The 20,666-nt window shown below is 48.3% G+C and overlaps 1 protein-coding gene across 1 annotated transcript in view; it reads left to right on the top strand.

Annotated features, from left to right (window-relative positions):
• The first annotated feature begins 295 nt into the window (after window positions 1-295).
• LOC140406771 (uncharacterized) overlaps window positions 296-20,666 on the top strand; it is a 104,459-nt gene continuing 84,088 nt past the window's right edge. The window contains exon 1 of the mRNA XM_072494705.1: window positions 296-467. Within this exon, the coding sequence (XP_072350806.1) occupies window positions 296-467 (172 nt within the window). The remainder of the gene's footprint in view (window positions 468-20,666) is intronic.

Genomic DNA, 20,666 nt, shown 5'->3' with positions numbered 1-20,666 from the left:
TTCGAGGAGTTTTACCGGAAGCTTTATGAATCGGAGCCCCCGGCCGGGCAGGGAGGGAAAGCAGCTGTTCCTGGATCGGTTGGAAATCCCCAATGTGGAGGAGGAACTGATTGAGGGGCTGGTGGCCCTCATTGGACTGGTAAAGGTGATGGAGAGCATGGGGGCAATGCAGGCAGGGGTGATGGAGCCTATAAAGGTGGGGATCAACCGCATGGAAATGAGGTTGGAGGCCCAGGGCCAGGCGATTCGGAAGGTGGAGGAGGCGGTGGGAGAACACGAGGAGCAGCTTGCCTCAATGGCTGCAGAGATGGGACTGATAAGAGATCAACAGAAGAGGCTGAAGAATAAAGTGGAGGACCTGGAGAATAGATCGCGCAGGCAGAGTTTGAGGACCGTGGGCCTGCTGGAGGGCAGTGAGGGTGCGGACGCCAGAGCAAATGTGGCACAAATGTTCGAGAAGCTGCTGGGTGAAGGAGCGTTCGTTCGGCCCTTGGAGATGGACCGGGCGCACAGGGCGCTTATGAGGAAGCCGCAGAGAAATGAGCCGCCGAGGGCGATGGTGGTGCGATTGCACTGGTTCCTGGATAAGGAACAGATTCTGAGGTGGGCCAGGCAGACGAGGCGCTCTACATGGGAAGGCAGCAAGCTGCATGTCTATCAGGACATGGGTGCGGAGCTGGCCAAAATGAGGGCGAGCTTCAGCAAGGTGAAGTCGGCCCTCTTTAAGAAAGGGGTGAAGTTCGGCATGTTGCACCCAGCGCGTCTGTGGGTAACGTACGAAGCCCAGGAACTCTACTTTGGCCAGAGGAGGTGATGGAATTTATTTGAGACAATGGACTGGCAGGAGAATGAGGACATTGAACTCTGGAGGGGGTGTTCATATTTTGGATTTTCGTTTTCTTCTGGTTTGTATGAACCACTTTTGCACTGTTTGGGGCCGTTACCCTGTTCTGTTTTGGATTTGTTTTGTTCTTGATGGGGGGTGGTGGGTTGCTTTTTTCTTTGTGTTTGTTGGGGATTGTATAGTTTGCACTGGGCGGATGGTCGTGCAGGGGGAAGGGGAATCAGTGGGGGGTAGGATGCTTGATGCCATGGGCGGGGACTACCAGGCTAGCTGGGTGTGCTAGCTCATGGAAGCGCAGTGGGGGGGAGCACGTGGTGAGTGTGTTGGTGGGGGTTGGGATTGTTGTTTTGTTATGGGAGGAGGGGGAGGGAGGGGGACGGGGGCAAAAGTCTGCTGACAGGGGAGGGAGTGACGAAAGGCGACAGGTGAGGGTCGATGATGGTGGGAGCCCGAGGGCGGGCCTGAAGAGGTGCGGGACATCTGGGGGCTGGCCTAGGAAAGGCTATGATTGATCGGGAGAGGGTGGGGTGCCCCCCAACCAGGCTAATCACATGGAATGTGAGAGGGTTGAGTGGGCCAGTCAGGAGGGCCCCTGTGTTGGCACATCTAAAAAGCTTAAAGATGGACGTGGCCATGATACAGGAGACGCACCTGAGGATGGTGGATCAGAACGAGGCTGAGGAAAGGGTGGGTAGTGCAGGTCTTTCATTCGGGGCTAGATTCTAAAACAAGGGGTGTGGTGATTCTGATTAATAAGCGGGTGGCGTTTGAAGTGGGACGTATAGTGGCGGACTTGGGGGGCAGATACGTTATGGGGGGGGGGATTTTAATACGTTATAGATTCAAGGCTGGATCAGTCGAGTCTGAGGACAGGGAAGGTGTCAATGGCTGCGAAGCAACTGAAGAGGTTTATGGAACAGAAGGGAGGGGTGGATCCGTGGAGGTTTGTACGACCGAGAACGAAGGTGTATTGTTTTTTTTCCCATGTGGAGATAAACTATACGGGGGAGGTTTAGGCAGCTACGGTATGGGTGGCGTTTATCTCGATCCGGACACACAGGGAGAAGGTTGAGCGGGAGGAGATGGATAGATTAGTGAAGGAGATTCTCCAAGATAGACGGGAGGTATTCGGAGGCCCCGGGGGCAGGGTTGTTGAAGAAGCGGCAGAAGCTGCAGTTGGAGTTGCTATCTACAGGGCGGTTGGTGGAGCAGTTGCAAAAGACGAGAGGGGTGGTGTATGAAAAAGTCGGATGATAGCAAACCAGCTAAGGAAACGGGAGGCAGCTGGGGAGATCGGGAAAGTGAAGGATAGAGGGGGGAACACGATTTTGGACCCGGTGGGGGTGAACGAGGTGTTTTGGGAATTTTATAGTAGGCTGTATGAGTCGGAACCCCCAATCGGGGTGGAGGGGTTGAGGCAGTTTATGGAGGGACTGGAGTTTCTGAGGGTGGAGGAAGAGCTCGTGGAGTGTCTAGGGGCTCCGATTGGGCTGTATGAAATGGTGGAGAGGCTGGAGGCTATGCAGTTGGGCAAGGTCCTGGGGCCGGATGGGGACCCGGTGGAGTTTTATAAAATGTTTTGGGAGTGCGGGGGCCTTTGCTGGTAAGGGCGTTTCATGAGGCTAGAGAGCGAGGGGTACTCCCCCAATGATGCCATAGGCCTCGATTTCCCTTATCCTGAAGTGGGTTAAAGACCTGGAACAATGTGGGTCGTACAGGCACATCTCCCTTCTAAATGTAGACGCCAAGTTGCTGGCCAAGATCTTGGCCTCGAGAATAGAGGATTGTGTGCCATGGGTGATAGGGGAGGACCAGACGGAGTTTGTGAAAGGGAGGCAGTTAACAGCTAACATCAGAAGGCTGCTAAACGTGATTATGATGCCCTCCGAGGGAAGGAGGTCGAGGTGGTGGTCGCCATGGATGCGGAGAAGGCCTTTGATCGGGTGGAGTGGGAGTACCTGTGGAGGTCCTGGGGCGGTTTGGGTTCGGGCAGGGTTTTGTGGACTGGGTCCAGTTGCTGTACCAGGCACCAGTGATGAGCGTGTGGATGAACCAAGTGAGCTCGGATTAGCAGGGGGAAATATTTAGATACATGCAGGTTCGAAACTTTGCCAGAAAGGAGATACAGAGTTTCTCAGTAGAGCCGGCTTCCACATTGCTGGAGGAGGTGCTGACAACAGGGGGACTGGAGAATGGGGTAGTATCGGTGGTGTACCGGGCTATTTTGGAGGAGGAGGAGTCGCCGCTGGAAGGGATCAAGGCAAAGTGGGAGGAAGAGTTGGGAGAGGGTATGGAGGAGGGGTTCTGGTGTGAGGTGTTCCGGAGGGTGAACGCCTCCACCTCGTGTGTGAGGTTGGGGCTGATACAGTTGAAGGTGGTGTATGGAGCACACCTTACAAAGGCGAGGAAGGGCCGGCTCTTTGAGGGGGTAGAAGATGTGTGTGAACGTTGCGGAGGGGGGGTGGGCGCAAACCACGTTCATATGTTTTGGTCCTGTACAAAGCTGGAGGATTGCTGGAAGGAGGTTTTTAGGGTAATTTCTAAAGTGTGCACGTGAAACTGGACCTGGGCCCTCGGGAGGCCATATTCGGGGTGTCTGACCAGCCGGGGTTGGAAATGGGGCGGAGGCAGATGTTGTAGCCTTCGCCTCATTGATCGCCCGAAGGCGGATCCTGTTAGGGTGGAGATAAATCTCTCCACCCAGTGCCCTGGAGTGGCGGGGGGACCTGCTGGAATTCTTGACGCTTGAAAAGGTCAAATTTAAACTGAGGGGAAGGATGGAGGGGTTCTACAATTCATGGGCATTATTACTATGCACTTTCGAGAATTGGATTACATCGAACATTAGAGTGGGGGGCTGGGATGGTTGAGGGAGTGGGACTGTATGTGTTGATGGTGACTATGGGTGATTCCTGATTCCTTTTTGTCATTTGTTTCTGTTAACATGCGGACTAATATTTGGGGTTGGTAGGAGGATGGGATCGCTGTTATTGATATGGGGATTGATATTACATTCGTTACTGATTATTGTTTATTGTTGGATGTAAATTTGGGATAAAATGTGAAAAAGAAGGCGAATAAAAATATTTTAAAAAAGAAGAGTGAGCTCTGATTATTTTAGACTGAACCGAGGGACGAGGCAGGGGTGTCCACTCTCCCCACTGTTGTTTGCCTTGGCTAGAGCCATTGGCGATGGCGCTGAGAGCGTCAAAGGACTGGCAGGTGATAGCACAGTGTCTCGTTGTATGCGGATGACCTACTTTTATATATTTCTGACCGGCTGGGGGGAATTCTGCCGGTGTTCAGGGTACAAATTAAATATGGTCTTTGCGTTTCAGGCAAGGGGGCAGGAGAGGAGAGGAGGTTGAGGGGGATGCCGTTCAAGGTGGTGGGAGGGAGTATTCAGTATTTGCGTATCCAGGTGGTGCGGGCGTGGGAGCAGCTACACAAGCTGAATTTAGCTCAGTTGGTGGAGCAGATGAAGGAAGACTTTAGAAGGTGGGATACGCTCCCGCTGTCACTGGCATGGAGGGTGCAAACGATAAAGATGACGGTTCTCCCGAGGTTTTTGCTTGCATTTCGGTGCCTGCCTATTTTTATCCCGAAGGCTTTTATTAAGAGGGTGAACACGGTGATCTCTGGGTTTGTATGGGTGGGTAAAACCCCCACGGGTAAGAAAGGTGCTGCTGGTGCGGGGTCGAGGAGGGGGGGCTGGCCCTACCGAATTTCAGGAACTACTATTGGGCGGTGAACATAGCAATGATCAGGGAGTGGGTAGAGGGGGAGGGGTTGGTGTGGGAGCGGGTGGAGGTGGCATCATGTAGGGGCACAAGCTTTGGGGCACTGGTAACAACACCTCTGCCGTTCTCGCTGGCTCGGTACTCCACAAGCCCGGTATTAGTCGCGGTTTTGAGGGTGTGGGGACAGTGGCGGAAGCATATGGGAGTGGAGGGAGCATCGGTGTGGGCACCAATTAGTGGCAATCACCGGTTTGTGCTGGGGGTGCTAGATGAGGGGTTTTGTGGTGACAGAGAGCTGGGATTGAGCGGTTAGGGGACCTGTTTATTGACGGCAGCTTTCCGAGCTTGGAGGACCAAGAGGAGGAGTTTGAGTTGCCAGGTGGGAATAGGTTCTGCTACCTGCAGGTGAGGGGCTTTGCATGGATTCAGGTTTCGACCTTTCTGCCCCTAACTCCCCAGGAGATACAGGACAAGGTAATTTCGAAAATGGGAGTGGGGGAGGGGAAGGTCTCGGAAATTTATAAAGAGCTCATGGAATGGGAGGGAATCCCGATAAGGGAGGTAAAGTGAAAATGGGAGGAAGAGTTGGGCAAGGAGTTAGAGGTGGGGTTGTGGGAGGATGCCTAGAATAGGGTTAACATGTCCTCGTCGTGTGCCAGGTTTAGCCTGATGCAATTCAAGGTGGTCCACAGGGCGCATATAACTGTGGCCTGTAAGTGCGGGTTCTTTGAAGGGGTGGAGGATAGGTTTGGGCGGTGAGTGGGAGGTCCCGCGAATCATGTCCACATGTTTTGGTTATGTCCGATGCTTAGGGGATGCTAATAAGGATTTGCCGATGTCATGTCCACGGTATTAAAGGTACGGGTGGTTCCGAGTCCAGAGATGCCGATTTCTGGTGTGTCGGACGACCCGGGAGTCCAGTGGGCGAGAGAAGGCTGATGTTTTGGCCTTTGTCTCCCTGGTAGCCCGGAGACAGATCTTATTGGCGTGGAGGGACTCGGAGCCCCCAAAATCGGGGGTATGGGTTAGTGACATGGCCGGGTTTCTCAGGCTTGAGAAGATCAAGTTCGCCCTGAGAGGATCGACGCTGGGGTTCACCCAGAGGTGGCAGCCGTTTATTGACTTCTTTGGGGAAAATTAAGCTGTCAGCAGATACAAAAGGGGGGTAAGGGAGGGAGGGAGGTAGGGGGGGGGTTGGTTGAGGCAGGATTAGTTAGTGGGGGAGGGGGACTGGGGAACTGTGTATGTAAGTCATGTTGGGTGGGTGTGGTTGTTGGTTGGGTGGGTGTTATTTACTTTGCTGTTTTTCCTCTTGAAAATTGTTGTTAAAAATTTATAAATGCCTTTATGAAATATTTTTTTAAAATGCTGCTCAATAAATTGAAAAAGTTACAACTGCTACAGTTATTGTAGTTGTTTTTCCAGCAAATTATAGGCCGGTAAGCCTGACGTCAGTGGTGGGGAAGATTTTGGAAAAGATACTGAGGGACAGGGTATATCACATTTGAAAATGGACTAGATAATGACAGACAGCACGGTTTTGTATGGGGAAGGTCATGTCTCACCAACTTGATTGAGTTTTTTGAAGAGGTGAGAAAGAAAATTGATGATGGAAAGACGGTGGATGTAGTTTATATGGGCTTTACTAAGGCATTTGACAAGGTCCCACATGACAGACTGGTACAAAAACTAAAATCACTTGGGATTCGGGGTGGGCTGGCTAGATGGATATAGAACTGGTTTGGTTATAGAAGACAGAGTAGCGATGGAAGGGTATTTTTCTGAATGGAGATCTACTGGTGTTCTGCAGGGACCAGTGCTGGGACCTCTGTTGTTTGTAGTATATCAATGATCTGGATGAAAATTTGGGTGGTCTGATCAGTGCGTTTGCAGATGACACGAAGATTGGCAGAGTTGTCGATAATGCCAAGGATTGTCAGAAGATGCAACAGGATAAAGATAGAATGGAGACTTGGGCACAGAAATGGCGGATGGAGTTTAATCCAGACAATTGCTGCATTTTGGAGGATCAAATCCAGGTATGAATTATACTGTAAATGGCAGAGCTCTTACGAACATTAACATACAGAGGGATCAGGGCTTGTAGGTCCACAGTTCCCTAAATGTGCTGCAGATATCTGACAGAGAGATGAACTCCTTACATTGTGTTGATCATTATATTTCTTCTATTGGTGTACAGGGTTCCACATTCGTCATATTTCTGTGCCAGCTGCAAGTGTGGTATCTAATGCGGCTCTCGTACCCCCACCAGAGATAACCTGTATTGATGCCAATCTGCCAATTTCTGCTCCCTCAGTTTGGATTCTGACTACTCCTTCTTCCCACCTCTCTTAATTGGTCACAGTAAGAAGTCTTACAACACCAGGTTAAAGTCCAACAGGTTTATTTCGAATCACTAGCTTTCGGAGCGCAGCTCCTTCCTCAGGCGAATGAAGAGGTAGGTTCCAGAAACATATCTGTGGACAAAGTCAATGATGCAAGATGATACTTTGAATGCGAGTCTTAGCAGATAATTAAGTCTTTACAGGTCCAGATGGAGCGACTGGAAAGAAGGATAATCACGGGTTAATGAGGTGTGAATTGTCTCAAGCTAGGACAGTTGGTAGGATTTCACAAGTCCAGACCAGATGGTGGGGGTGAATGTAATGTGACATGAATCCAAGGCCCCGGTTGAGGCCGTACTCATGTGTGCGGAACGTGGCTATCAGTTTCTGCTCGACGATTCTACATTGCTGCGCGTCCTGAAGGACGCCTTGGAGAACGCTTGCCTGAAGATCAGAGGCTGAATGCCCTTGACTGCTGAAGTGTTCACCGACTGGAAGGGAACATTCCTGCCTGGCGATTGTCGTGCGACGTCCGATCATCTGTTGTTGCAGCGTCCGCACGGTCTTGCCAATGTATCACGCATGCGTGGCCCGGAACATGGCCATTCTCCATTCTGAGGAGGTTGGTGCGTTTGGTTGCTGTGGCGCATTGGAACTGTCAATCAATGAGCCAAGCACCTTATCCCATTAGTACGAGGGAATCTTTCAGCATCTGTAGATGTCTGTTACGTTCCTCCTCGTCTGAGCAGATCCTGTGTATACGGAGCGCTTGTCCATAGGGGATGGCTTCTTTAATGTGTTTAGGGTGGAAGCTGGAGAAGTGGAGCATCGTGAGGTTATCCGTGGGCTTGCGGTAAAGCGAAGTGCTGAGGTGATCGTTCTTGAGGGAGACGAGTGTGTCTAAGAATGGAACCGATTCTGGAGAATAGTCTATGGTGAGTCTGATGGTGGGATAGAGCATATTGATGTCATTTTGTAGTCTTTTCAGTGATTCTTCGCCGTGGGTCCAAAGGAAAAAAATGTCATTGATGTATCTGGTGTATAGCGTCGGTTGAAGGTCCTGTGCGGTGAGGAGGTATTGTTCAAACTTGTGCATGAAGATGTTGGCGAATTTGGTCCCCATGACTGTTCCATGTGGCTAGATGAAGAACTTGTTGTTGAAGGTGAAGACGTTGATGAGTTGTAGAATTGCTTCTGGAGATTGGCAGTTGTCGGTGTTGAGTACGGAGGCTGTTGCAGCAATGCCGTCGTCATGGGGGATGCTGGTATAGAGTGCCGAGACGTTCATTGTGACGAGGAATGTTCCTGGTTCAACTGGTCCGTGAGTGCTGAGTTTCTGGAGGAAGTCCATCGTATCATGCCAGAAGCTGAGCATTCCTGGTACGATGGGTTTCAAGATGCCCTTGATGTAGCCAGAGACATTCTTGCACAAGGTCCCATTGCCTGATGCGATTGGAGGGCCTGGTGTGTTGGCCTTTTGTATTTTCTGGAGGCAGTAGAGATCTCCAACGTGGGGAGTATGTGGGATGCTCTGAAGGTCTTGATCCAAGGTCTTGATCAGTCTATTGAGTTGGCGGGTGTGTTCTTTGGTTGAATCTGTGGGTCACTGTCTGTAGTGTTCCTGGTTGTTGAGTTGTCTGTACACTTCTTCACAGTAGCCCGTTCTGTTGAGTATAACGGTGTCCCCTCCTTTGTCTGTTGGTTTGATGACGATGCTGCGACTGGTCTTGAGAGCACGGATGGCGTTGCGTTGTGCTTGGGTGACTTTCGGGGATGTCTAGTGAATGTGACTGATGAATCTTGCATTGATGCGACTCCTGACGGCTTGAGCATACATGTCGAATCGAGGTCAGCGGCTTTCCGGAGGAGTCCAACTCGACTCTTTCCTCTTCTGTTGTTGCACCGCAGATCTTTCGGTCTGTTGTTCCAGTTCATTGGCTGTCTCGTTGGTTTCACTGTTGGCCTCATGAAGTCTGTGGAAGAAATCCCGGAGCCTCATTTGCCTGATGAATTCCTCCGTGTCTGCCGCGAAACTGATGGGGTCCATTTTGGTGGTGGTGCAGAAATTGAGCCCTCTGCTGAGGACTTCGATTTTGCCTGGTTGAAGGGTGTAGTCTGACAAGTTGACAATAAATTTCCCTGTATTGTTTTCTACTGTGGTACCGGGGGAGGCTTGGTTGCTGCTGGTGGTGATGCCGAGTTTTTCAAACTTCCTGTTCTTGGTGTGCATAAGGGTGGCGTAGCTCGTAATTGGAGACCAATTTCTGACGTCCCCTCTTAATTGGCTGGGCAACGGAAAATTCACCCAGAAACCTTGCCATTCTCAAGATCGTGTTGCCAACCCAGACATAGTCCCAATTCATCAGAAACTAAGTCCACAAGTTTCCATCCAAAGGCTGAGATTTTGTCAACAGTGTGACATTCTCGACATGCGAACAGAACTGTGTACCACTTCCACTTTCTCTATTTCCCGTTTCCCACATGATTACAACTAAAATTCTAAGTGAAGGCGGTGTGCATGGAAAACACATGTGATTCAGTGATGGAGGGTGGGTACAGCAGGTATGGGTGGGTTTTCAAGAACCTCTTGGGCAAACAGGGCAGCTCTGCATCACAGCCGCAACTTTCCTGCCCAACTACCCTGTTTTTTCTTTATTCTTTCATGGGGTGTGGGAGTCACCAGCAAGGCCAGCATTTGTTGTTGCCCATCACTAATTGCCCTTGAACTGAGTGACTTAATAGGTCATTACAGACAGAAGTTAATAGTTAACCCCATTCCTGTGGATCTGAAGTCACATGTAGGCCAGACCAGGTAAGGACAGCAGATTTCCTTTCCTGGAGGATTATTAGTGAATCAAATGGTTTTTTAAAAAACAATCAATGATAGTTTCATACTCACAATTACAAGACTAGCTCTCAATTCCAGATTTATTAATTGAATTTCAATTCTGCCAGTTGCCGTGGTGGGGTTTGAACTCCTGTCCTCAGAGGATTATCTGGGCCTTTGGATTACTAGCCCAGTGACATTACTGCTATGCCACCATCTCCCCACATTGCTATTAACATAAGACTTGAGAGCACAAAGCAGGAGTTTTATAATTTAAATTTCATTGGTAAATATTTCACATTACATTAGTTTCACTTTATTGTTCACTCTTTATCAAATGTTCATGTTAGTGTCCAGGGTTGTACCATGGTGCAACAGAAAAAAAAACCTCCAACCTCGATCCAACAAAAATCCAGGGAGTTGTCCTCAGCAGTGAAGACAGCTATCCAATTTTAACACTCGTCGTCAGTTTTGTGAGGGCCACAAGGAATCCAGCAAGAGTTTGCAGAGTCAAACAGAAAGTAACTTTATTTACAATTATATTTACACAGCACCAGTAGTTGACTACTGGTTCTCTCTCTAGCCAGTACCACACTGGCCAGCTTTATTTATACAGCTGAAAAGTTAAAGATTGTCCCGCTCCCCTCTTTGGGGGAGATATTCCCCAAGAGTCTTGGGATAACCAATTGTCCCCAAAGGATCCAGGAAGGTTATAATACCCAAGAAGTCTCCGATTCCGTTGACGAATTTCTTTCTTCAACTTTCTTTGCCTGTTCCTTCTGGCCATTTCCCTTAGGCAGGTACCTTTTACTATCGATCAGGCGGGACTTTGGACAAAAGTACCCCAGAAACTGGGTGAAAGGGCTAAAAAAATCAGTACTCTGATGGGAGCCACCTCTTGTGCATCTTCCCTCTATTTACTACCACCAGAAAGCCCAACAGCTACAGCCATGAGGCTGCTGAACAATCCTAATTAATAAATACTTTCTGTGTTCGCTAATGAAGTCTATGAAAGTGCATCCTAACATCCTTCCACTGAGAACTTTGGTTTGCTATCTCCAAAAATGGTAATGTGGAGTATCTGGGGCAACCTTTTGTGGTTTTTGACCAGAATGTAAGTGCGAAATAACAGTAGTTTGTGGTAATCAGAGTTTCTCTGAAATATAAGGTTTACGCCATTCAAAACTATTTAAGCTTGGGTAGAGACCAATATCCGGCTTTGCAATGCAAATGACGAAAACCACCTACAGAAGGCGAGAACCTGAACAAATTGCGAATGCAAAATTCAGCAGTTGAATGAAAAGTAAGGTCCTGACGGGAAACTTTGGACAAAACATCAGAGGCGAATAAGGTAAGTTGTTTTGTTCATGCATTTAATTTTGTTAAAAGGTGTTCACTTACTAAGTATATACAACTTCATTTCTGATGCAATTAATAATAAGCAAATAATTCATTTTATGATCTAATTATTAAAAAGAATTCAAGATTAGATGACAAAGCTCGTTACATCCTCCGGATTGCATCTGATCAGTCTGAAGGACTAGTTACAGTAACTTAATAATGAGGATAGAGCTGAAGTGAATTTACACAAATAAAACACAGCTGCTCCTGTCATACTTTGGGGGCACCACTTAAAAACTGTTTAAGTTTGGATTTCAGGCTGTTTAAAATGACATATGTTGAAGTTCCATACTTACCCTGCATTATTCAATGTAGCATAAAGGAGCATAAGCTAAGGATTGCCTTAAATCCATGGACTTAATCATAGGTCTTTATTAAAGGTTGTTAATCAGTTATATCTTGTTGATTCTTCTTGAATTGTCTCCTTTTCTGAAGCTGTTTGTCAATTTTTTCATGTTTTGTGGGTTAGTTTTTATTAATCCTTTAAACAAGTTTTTCTTCTCAGATATTTATACTGAAGATTGCCTAGTTGAATGTATTTTGCATATGCTTACATTATTTCTTGAATACACCTTTTTCTTAATTGGAAAGCGGTATGTCAGTTTTACTGTCTAAACAAATTCACGTGAAATGCCCCCATAGCTCACATGACTTCGGGGGGGGGAGCAGGGTGGCACAGTGGTTAGCACTGCTGCCTCACGGCATTGAGGACCCGGGTTCGATCCGGTCCCGTGTCACTGTCCGTGTGGAATTTGCACATTCTCCCCATGTCTGCGTGGATCTCACCTCCACAACCCAAAGATGTGCAGGGTAGGTGGATTGGCCACGCTAAATTGCCTCTTAATTGGAAAAAAAAAAGAATTGGGTACTTTAAATTTATAAAAAAGCTTAAATGACCTGTATTGGAGTGTTCATGATCGGTAATTTTTATACTTTTAATGCATTGAAGTGACTGTTTAACATTTTCTCTCCTTATATTTTAAACCTGGACCAAATAAACCACCTCAAGTGTTTGTTTTTTTAACAAAAGTGGGTTGCCAGTCAGCTCACATTGACCATTCGGCCCATTTAGTCTGCACCAACCCTCCGAAAGAGCACCAGGTCCACTCCCCTGCCAACCCCACCCTATCCTCATAACATAACGAGTAAGCGTTGCGCAGGTCCAAAAGACACAGCCAGAGTGAGACACATCCAGAGTGGGGAATTTGAAACTTGGTAATTTGGTGCAGTGAGGTAACCAGGAAAGTTTTGGGAGCTGTTCGGAGGAGGAGGAGCAGTCTCTCTGTGAGTATAAAAACCTAACGGTAACTTCCTCTTTTCCAGTTTTTTTTTCAAAAGTGACGTCAGAGGGAAGCTGTGATCTGATTGGTTGATAGCAAATCTGCCCCAAATTTAAAAAAACCCACAGCTAAACTCGTAAACTTAAATTAAACTAATTAATTAATTTGAGATGGCTGGTCAGGTGATGTGCTTGAGCTGCTTGATGTGGGAGCTGGCAGATCCCATTGCGAGCTGCAGCGACCGCATCTGCAGTAAGTGTTGGCTGCTCGAAGAGCTCCGGCTCAGAGTTGATGAGCTGGAGTCTGAGCTTCAAACACTGAGGCACATCCGGGAGGGGGTGACATACCTGGACACTGTGTTTCAGGAGGCAGTCACACCTGTCAGAGTAAGTAGTTTAAATCCTGCCAGTGGCCAGGGACAGCAGGGTGTGACTGCAGGTCAGGCAGGTAAAGGGAACCAGCAGTCAGGAACTCAGGAGCCTCAGCTCTTGACCCTGTCCAACAGGTATGAGGCACTTGCTCCCTGTGTGGATGGCGAACAGGCCTGCAGGAAGGATGAGTCAGCTGACCAAGGCACCATGGTTCAGCAGGCCATTCAAGGGGAGGGAGTAAATAGGCAAGTTGTAGTTGTTGGGGATTCTATTATCAGGGGGATAGATAGTATCCTTTGTGAGCAGGATAAAGAGTCCCGCATGGTATGTTGCCTGCCCGGTGCTAGGGTGCGGGACATCTCTGACCGGCTTGAAAGGATACTGGCGAGGGAGGGGAAGGATCCAGTTGTTGTGGTCCATGTCGGTACCAACAACATAGGCAAGTCAAGGAAAGAGGACCTGTTTAGAGATTATAAAGAGCTAGGATTCAAATTAAAAAAAGGTCCTCAAGGGTCAGAATCTCCGGATTACTGCCCAAGCAATTGCAAATTGGCATAGGGAGGCAAGAATAAGGAAGTTAACACGTGGCTGAAAGAGTGGTGTGGAAAAGAGGGGTTCCTTTTCATGGGACACTGGCATCAGTTTTGGGACAGGGGGGAACTATACCATTGGGATGGTCTCCACCTGAACCGAGCTGGGACCAGTGTTCTGGCGAAAAGAGTAAATAGGGTGGTCAATAGGACTTTAAACTAGAGATTGGGGGGCAAGGGAAAGTCAGGGAACCAGGAGTTGAAGTAATCAGTGGGAAGCGTAGCTGCTTAGGAATAATAAAAAGCACGAAAAGACAGAACTCAGGAGGGGTTACGATAGTCCCCATCTCACAAAATATGACACAGTATATGGAACGGCTCAGTAAACCAAGGTCCACCACACTAAGAAAACAAAAAGGGACGGTCAATAGAGAATTAAAGGTGCTATATTTAAATGCGCGCAGTGTACGGAACAAGGTAGATGAGCTTGTGGCCCAGATTGTGACTGGCAGATATGATGTGGTAGGCATCACAGAGACGTGGTTGTAGGGGGTTCAGGACTGGCATTTAAACATCCAGGGATTCACAACCTATCGAAAAGACAGAGAGGTGGGCAGAGGGTGCGGGGTTGCCTTGTTAATTCGGAATGAAATTAAATCAATAGCACTAAACGCCATAGGGTCAGATGATGTGGAGTCTGTGTAGGTAGAGTTGAGGAACCACAAAGGCAAAAAAACCCATAATGGGAGTTATGTACAGGCCTCCTAACAGTGGTCAGGACCAGGGGCACAAAATGCACCACGAAATAGAAAGTGCATGTCAGAAAGGCAAGGTCACAGTGATCATGGGAGACTTCAATATGCAGGTGGACTGGGTAAATAATGTTGCCAGTGGACCCAAAGAAAGGGAATTCATTGAATGTTTACAGGAGGGCTTTTTGGAACAGCTTGTGATGGAACCCACGAGGGAACTGGCCATTCTGGACTTAGTGTTATGTAATGAGCCAGACTTGATAAAAGATCGTAAAGTAAGGGAACACTTAGGAGGCAGTGATCATAATATGGTAGAATTCAGTCTGCAATTTGAAAGAAAGAAGGTAGAATCAGATATAAAGGTGTTACAGTTAAATAAAGGTAACTACAGGGGCATGAGGGAGGAACTGATGAAAATCGACTGGGAGCAGAGCCTAGTGGGAAAGACAATAGAACAGCAATGGCAGGAGTTTCTGAGGGTAATTGAGGACACAGTACAGAGGTTCATCCCAAAGAAAAGAAAGGTTATCAGAGGGGGGATTAGGCAGCAATGGTTGACAAAGGAAGTCAGGGAATGCATCAAAGCAAAAGAGAAAGCCTATAATGTGGCAAGAGTAGTGGGAAGTCAGAAGATTGGGAAGGCTACAAAAACAAACAGAGGATAACAAAGAGAGAAATAAGGAAAGAGAGGATCAAATATGAAGGTAGGCTCGCCAGTAACATTAGGAATGATAGTAAAAGTTTCTTTAAATACATTAAAAACAAATGGGAGGCAAAAGTAGACATTGGGCCGCTCCAAAATGACACTGGTAATCTAGTGACGGGAGACAAGGAAATAGCTGAGGAACTAAATAAGTACTTTGCGTCAGTCTTCACAGTAGAAGACATGAGTAATATCCCAACAATTCAGGAGAGTCAGGGGGCAGAGTTGAATATGGTAGCCATCACAAAGGAGAAAGTGCTAGAGAAACTAAGAGGTCTAAAAGTTGATAAATCTCCAGGCCCAGATGCGCTACATCCTAGAGTTCTAAAGGAGATAGCTGAAGAAATAGTGGAGGCGTTAGTTATGATCTTTCAAAAGTCACTGGAGTCAGGGAAAGTCCCAGAGGATTGGAAAATCGCTGTTGTAACCCTCCTGTCCAAGAAGGGAACAAGAAAAAAGATGGAAAATTATAGGTTGTTGGCAAGATTCTAGAATCCATCGTTAAGGATGGATAACCTGCACATCCCTGGACTCTAAGGGACAATTTAGCATCGCCAATCCACCAACATGCACATCTTGGGACCCCCAAGGGGCAATTTAGCATGGCCAATCCACCTAACCCGCTAATCTTGGGGCACTAAGTGGCAATTTAGTCGAGCCGATCCACCTAACCTGCACATCTTGGAACACTAAGGGGCAATTTAACATGGCCAATCCAGCTAACCTGCACACCTTTCGACACTAAATATATGCTGGCCTTGGAAAAGGTCCAGAGGAGGTTCACAAGAATGATCCCTGGAATGAAGAGCTTGTCGTATGAGGAATGGTTGAGAACTCTGGGTCTGTACTCGGAGTTTAGAAGGATGAGGGGGGATCTTCTTGAAATTTACAAGATACTACGAGGCCTGGGTAAGGTGGACGTTGGGAGGATGTTTCCACTTGCAGGAAAAATTAAAACCAGAGGACACAATCTCAGACCAAAGGGACGATCCTTTAAAGCAGGGTGGCACAGTAACACAGTGGTTAGCACTATTGCTTCACAGCGGCAGGGTCCCAGGTTCAATTGCGGCTAGGGTTATTGTGTGTGCGGAGTCTGCACGTTCTCCCCGTGTCTACATGGATTTCCTCCGGGTGCTCCAGTTTCTTCCCAGAAGTCCCCAAAGACATGCTTGTTAGGTGAATTGAGCATTCTGAATTCTCCCTCTGTGTACCCGAACAGGTGCCGGAACGTGGTGGCTGGGGTCTTTTCACAGTAACTTCATTGCAGTGTTAATGTAAGCCTACTTGTAACAATAATAAAGATTAGGAGAAATTTCTTCAGCCAGAGGGCGGTGAATCTGTGGAACTCTTTTTAAAAAATAAATTTAGAGTGCCCAATTCATTTTTTCCAATTAAGGGGCAATTTAATGAGGCCAATCCACCTACCCTGCACATCTTTGGGTTGTCGGGGTGAGACCCACGTAAACATGGGGAGAATGTGCAAACTCCACGGACAGTGACCCAGAGCCTGGATCGAACCTGGGACCTCCGTGCCGTGAGGCAGCAGTGCTAACCACTGCGCCACCGTGCTGCCCGAATCTGTGGAACTCTTTGCTGCAGAAGGCTGTGGAGACCAAATCACTGAGTGTCTTTAAGACAGAGATAGATAGGTTGTTCATTAGAACATAGAACATAGAAAAAGAAAATACAGCACAGAAAAGGCCAATAAGGGGATCAGGGGTTATGGGAAGAAGGCAGGAGAAGGGGGATGAGAAAAATATCAGACATGATTGAATGGCGGAGCAGGCACGATGGGCAAGTGGCCTAAATCTGCTCCTCTGTCTTATGATCTTATGGTCGGAATTTAGCATGGCCAATCCACCGAACCCGTACATCTTTGGATTGTGGAAGAAACCGCGGCATCCAGAGGAAACCCATGCAGAAACGGGGAGAACGTGCAAACTCCACTTAGACAGTCAGCCAAGGCAGAATCGAACTTGGGTCTCTGGTGCTGTGAGGCAGCAGTGCTAACCATTGTGCTACCGTGCCTCCCATCATGTTGGAATCCTCAAACGTATTCAGCTATCTTTCATAGATTTTGGAAAACTTAGAACTGGAATTCCTGTGACATTTTTGACTCTACCCCTAGGGCTGTTTTAGCCTGTGTCTGGTTTAGCACACTGGGCTAAATAGCTGGCTTTTAAAGCAGACCAAGGCAGGCCAGCAGCACGGTTCAATTTCCATACCAGCCTCCCCGAACAGGCGCCAGAATGTGCCGACTAAGAGCTTTTCACAGGAACTTCATTTGAAGCCTACTTGTGACAATAAGCGATTTTCATTTCATTTCATTTCATCTTCTGGATCTCCAGTTTTTTAGAATCAGCTTGCTGTTTGGCTAACATTCACGTAACAGCCCTGAAATCTTTCTGTTGGAGTGCATTCATAGAGGAATCAAGAGAGGACAGCACAATAGCATAGTGATTAGCACATTTGCTTCGCAGCACCAGGGTCCCAGGTTCAATTCCCGGCTTGGGTCACTATCTGTGCGGAGTCTGCACGTTCTCCCCATGTCTGTGTGGGTTTCCTCTGGGTGCTCCGGTCTCTTCCTACAGTCCAAAGATGTGCAGGTTAGGTGGATTGGCCATGTTAAATTGCCCTTAGTGTCCAAAAAGGTTAAGTGGGGTTACTGGGTTACGGGGTTGGGGTAGAGAAGTGGGCTTGAGTAGGGTGCTCTTTGTAAGGGCCGGTGCAGACTCGATGGACCGAATGGCCTCCTTCTGCACTGTAAATTCTGTGATTCTAGGAGAAACCAGTTGAGACTTTCAAATACGCAACAGGATATGGTCAAGGTTATGTCACTGGTGGAATACAAGTGGTCAGGTGTAATGTGGATTTCTTTCCCCTTATTCTTGAATGTGAAATGTGAAATTCCATGTTCTTGGTATCTCAGTGGTCCATTGGTTTATTACTGTTATGATCCCTGTAGATTGGCATCTTGTTCATTGGGGTTGAAGAGGCTAAATGCTATTATTACAAAGGTTATTGTGGCTCGTGTGGTTCCACAGTCAACAGAAAACCGGTCCACAGCGACCAAAAGTTGGACACTCTTGCTCAATTGGCTGAAAAGTAAAAAGGACCTCAGCAATAGAGTCATAGAATGGTTACAGCACAGAGGGACAGCATTCAGCCTGTCGTGCCTGTGTGCTGGCCCTTGAGGAGCAATTCACTGAGTGCCACCCCACTGCTTTTTCCTGTGGCCCGGCACACTTTACCTTTTCAGGTAATGATCCAATTCCCTTTTGAAAGCCTGAGCTGACACTGCCTCCACCACAGTCAGTCAGTGCATTCCAGCTCCAAACCACTTGCTGCATTAAATTTCTTTCCTCAAGTCACCATTGCTTCTTTTTCCTATTACCTTAAATCCGTGCCGTCACGTTTGATGGTATCAAGTTAGGTGGTTCAATGGGATGTCTTGCCAGGAGCAGGAAGTGGCAAAGGTCATTGACAGATTAAGTGAGTGGGCAAAACTGGTTAATGTCGGCAAGTGTGAGGGCATCATCTTTGTACTGTATAAAAATGGATTAGAGTATTCTTTGGATGCTAGGAACTGTGGAAGGGCAGAGAAATTTAGGAATCCAAGTAGAGAAATTGCTAAAAACTGGTGGACAGACACAAACAAAATGTAAAAGGCTACTGATATGTTGACTTAATCTCGAGAGCTTGAGGTTAAGGGGAAAATTCCCCGTTTGGGAGACTGTGGGCTGGATTCTCCGATTTTGAGTCTATGTCCGGAGCATGTGTCTACTATTACAACCAAAATGTCGGCGCCGCCCCCGCAAAGCTGCTTCACCTGGTGGGAGGCTCGCAGCCGCGCTACGTAAACCCCCCCCAGCTTTGCCTTCACATATGGACAGAGAATTTCCGGGACTGTGGCCACGTAGGTGCATGGCGGCGACCTGCGGCGGTCGTGCCGTACAACATGGCGCCATCCGCACTTGGACCGGCCTGCCAGACAGTAACGGCCCTCGCCATCCCCGGACCACCCCCCACCAGTCCTTGCCGAAGCCCTCCCGGCCAGCGAAATGGCTCCCCCGCCCCCGACTGTGGGGGCGCTGAACACAATCTGCAGCCACCACGCGAGGTTGACAAAACCTCAGACCAGAAGTGATCCACGCTATCGGGAAGTCGGCCCATCGGGGGCGCAGCACCGGGGAGGGCTCACCGGTGACGTCCTGAGGCCGTCCGAACGGCATGCAACGTACTCACTGATGACGCCTTTTTGATGGTGGCGAAGCATCCGAAAAACAACACCGCCCCCGATTTCAGCATCAAAAGGGATTCTCTAGCCAATCGCCAAATGCGATTTCGCCGTCAGCTATCGGAGAATCCAGTACATAGTGCTCCTCCCGGAGCTGAATTGCACTGGGGCGCAAATGAGGAAGTGATTCCCAATCCTTAGTCATGCAAATTAATGCATGGCGAGGATTGCTACAGATTCACAGAATCACAGAAAAATACTGTGCAGAAAAGACCCTTCGGACCATCGAGGCTGCACCGTCTCATGAAAGGCACCTAGCCTCGAATTTTAAGACGTGCAAAGTGCTCATCCAGGTACTTTTTTACGGATGTGAGGCAACCCGCCTCCACCACCCTCCCAGGCAGTGCGTTCCAGACCGTCACTACCCTCTGGGTAAAAAAGGTTTCCCTCAAATTCCCCCTGAACCTCCCATCCCTCACCTGAACTTGTGTCCCTGGTAACCGACCTTTCTGAGGTGTTGGGTGCTCTGAGGTACAGACGAACCAACACGGTCGCGATTGGTACAACGCAGTTATATTCCAACTAACTATTTACACATCTGACTTGGTACTCAGCACGTGGTGACTGTATGAGTGTCTTGCTAATGAGGTCCTGGCCCTATGCGGTCTCCAGATGGACTGGCCAGGAGGTGTCGTGTTTCTTGTCTTATACTGTGTCTGCTCTTGTCTATGATTGGCTGTCGTGTTATGTGTGCTAATTGGTCTGTTGGTCTGTCTATCATTATGTATGTGTTATGATGTATGTTTGAATATCATGACATCCCTCCTTTTTTACAAGATTATGTGCCTACGTGGTTATAAATATAAATGTGTCTTGAGTGCAGCTAAAGGTGTGTATGCGTAATATTTACATCATATACATGGGGCTTAACTATATACAAGGGGTGATGTCAGGTGTGACATGCTAACGGGGTTGTACCATAACAAAAGAAGAACAACGTTGAAATTTGGACCGATCAAACGAGGCCTGGAACGATAAAACAGTGACATGTTACAAAACAGTAGTTGCTAAAGTTTGACGTGTGAACAGTCTCATAAGTCCAGTCTAGTAGGTGGGCGACGAATTCGGGTTGACCGCCTCAAGGGTGGGTCGAGAACCACCGGCTGAGGTGCGAGCCTGGCCACGGGCGGCGACAGAAGGGGCATGGTATATGGCAGCTCCACGAAGTCGCTATCAGGAACCAGTGGAGGACACGGCGTCCGTGTAGGGTCCCGTTGCGAGCGTGGAAGTAGGCGAAGGGCTCGGTGATTGCGCCTACGCACGGATCCATCTGGCATGCGTACCGGGAACGAGCGGGGAGCCACGCGTCGGAGAACTTCGGCAGGTGCTGACCAGTCACCATCTGGTAGGTGGATGCGGACGTTGTCTCCAGGGGCCGGGGAGGGAAGATCAGTTGCTCGTATGTCGTACGATCTCTTCTGGCAAACGTGCTGCAGTTGCATCCTATGCAGTACCGGAGCATGGTCTATTGTTGGTGCCAGGATGGAAGGCACAGTGGTTCTGAGGGCGTGACCCATCAACAGCTGTGCTGGTGAGAGACCAGTGGCTAGTGGGGCCGAGCGATAAGCCAGCAGGG

The sequence above is a fragment of the Scyliorhinus torazame genome, chromosome 2 (assembly GCF_047496885.1).
Source record: "Scyliorhinus torazame isolate Kashiwa2021f chromosome 2, sScyTor2.1, whole genome shotgun sequence".
In the NCBI taxonomy this organism is placed as follows: domain Eukaryota; kingdom Metazoa; phylum Chordata; class Chondrichthyes; order Carcharhiniformes; family Scyliorhinidae; genus Scyliorhinus; species Scyliorhinus torazame.
The sequence above is the reverse complement of the archived record's forward strand: the minus strand, read 5'-3'. Positions and strand labels throughout refer to the sequence as shown.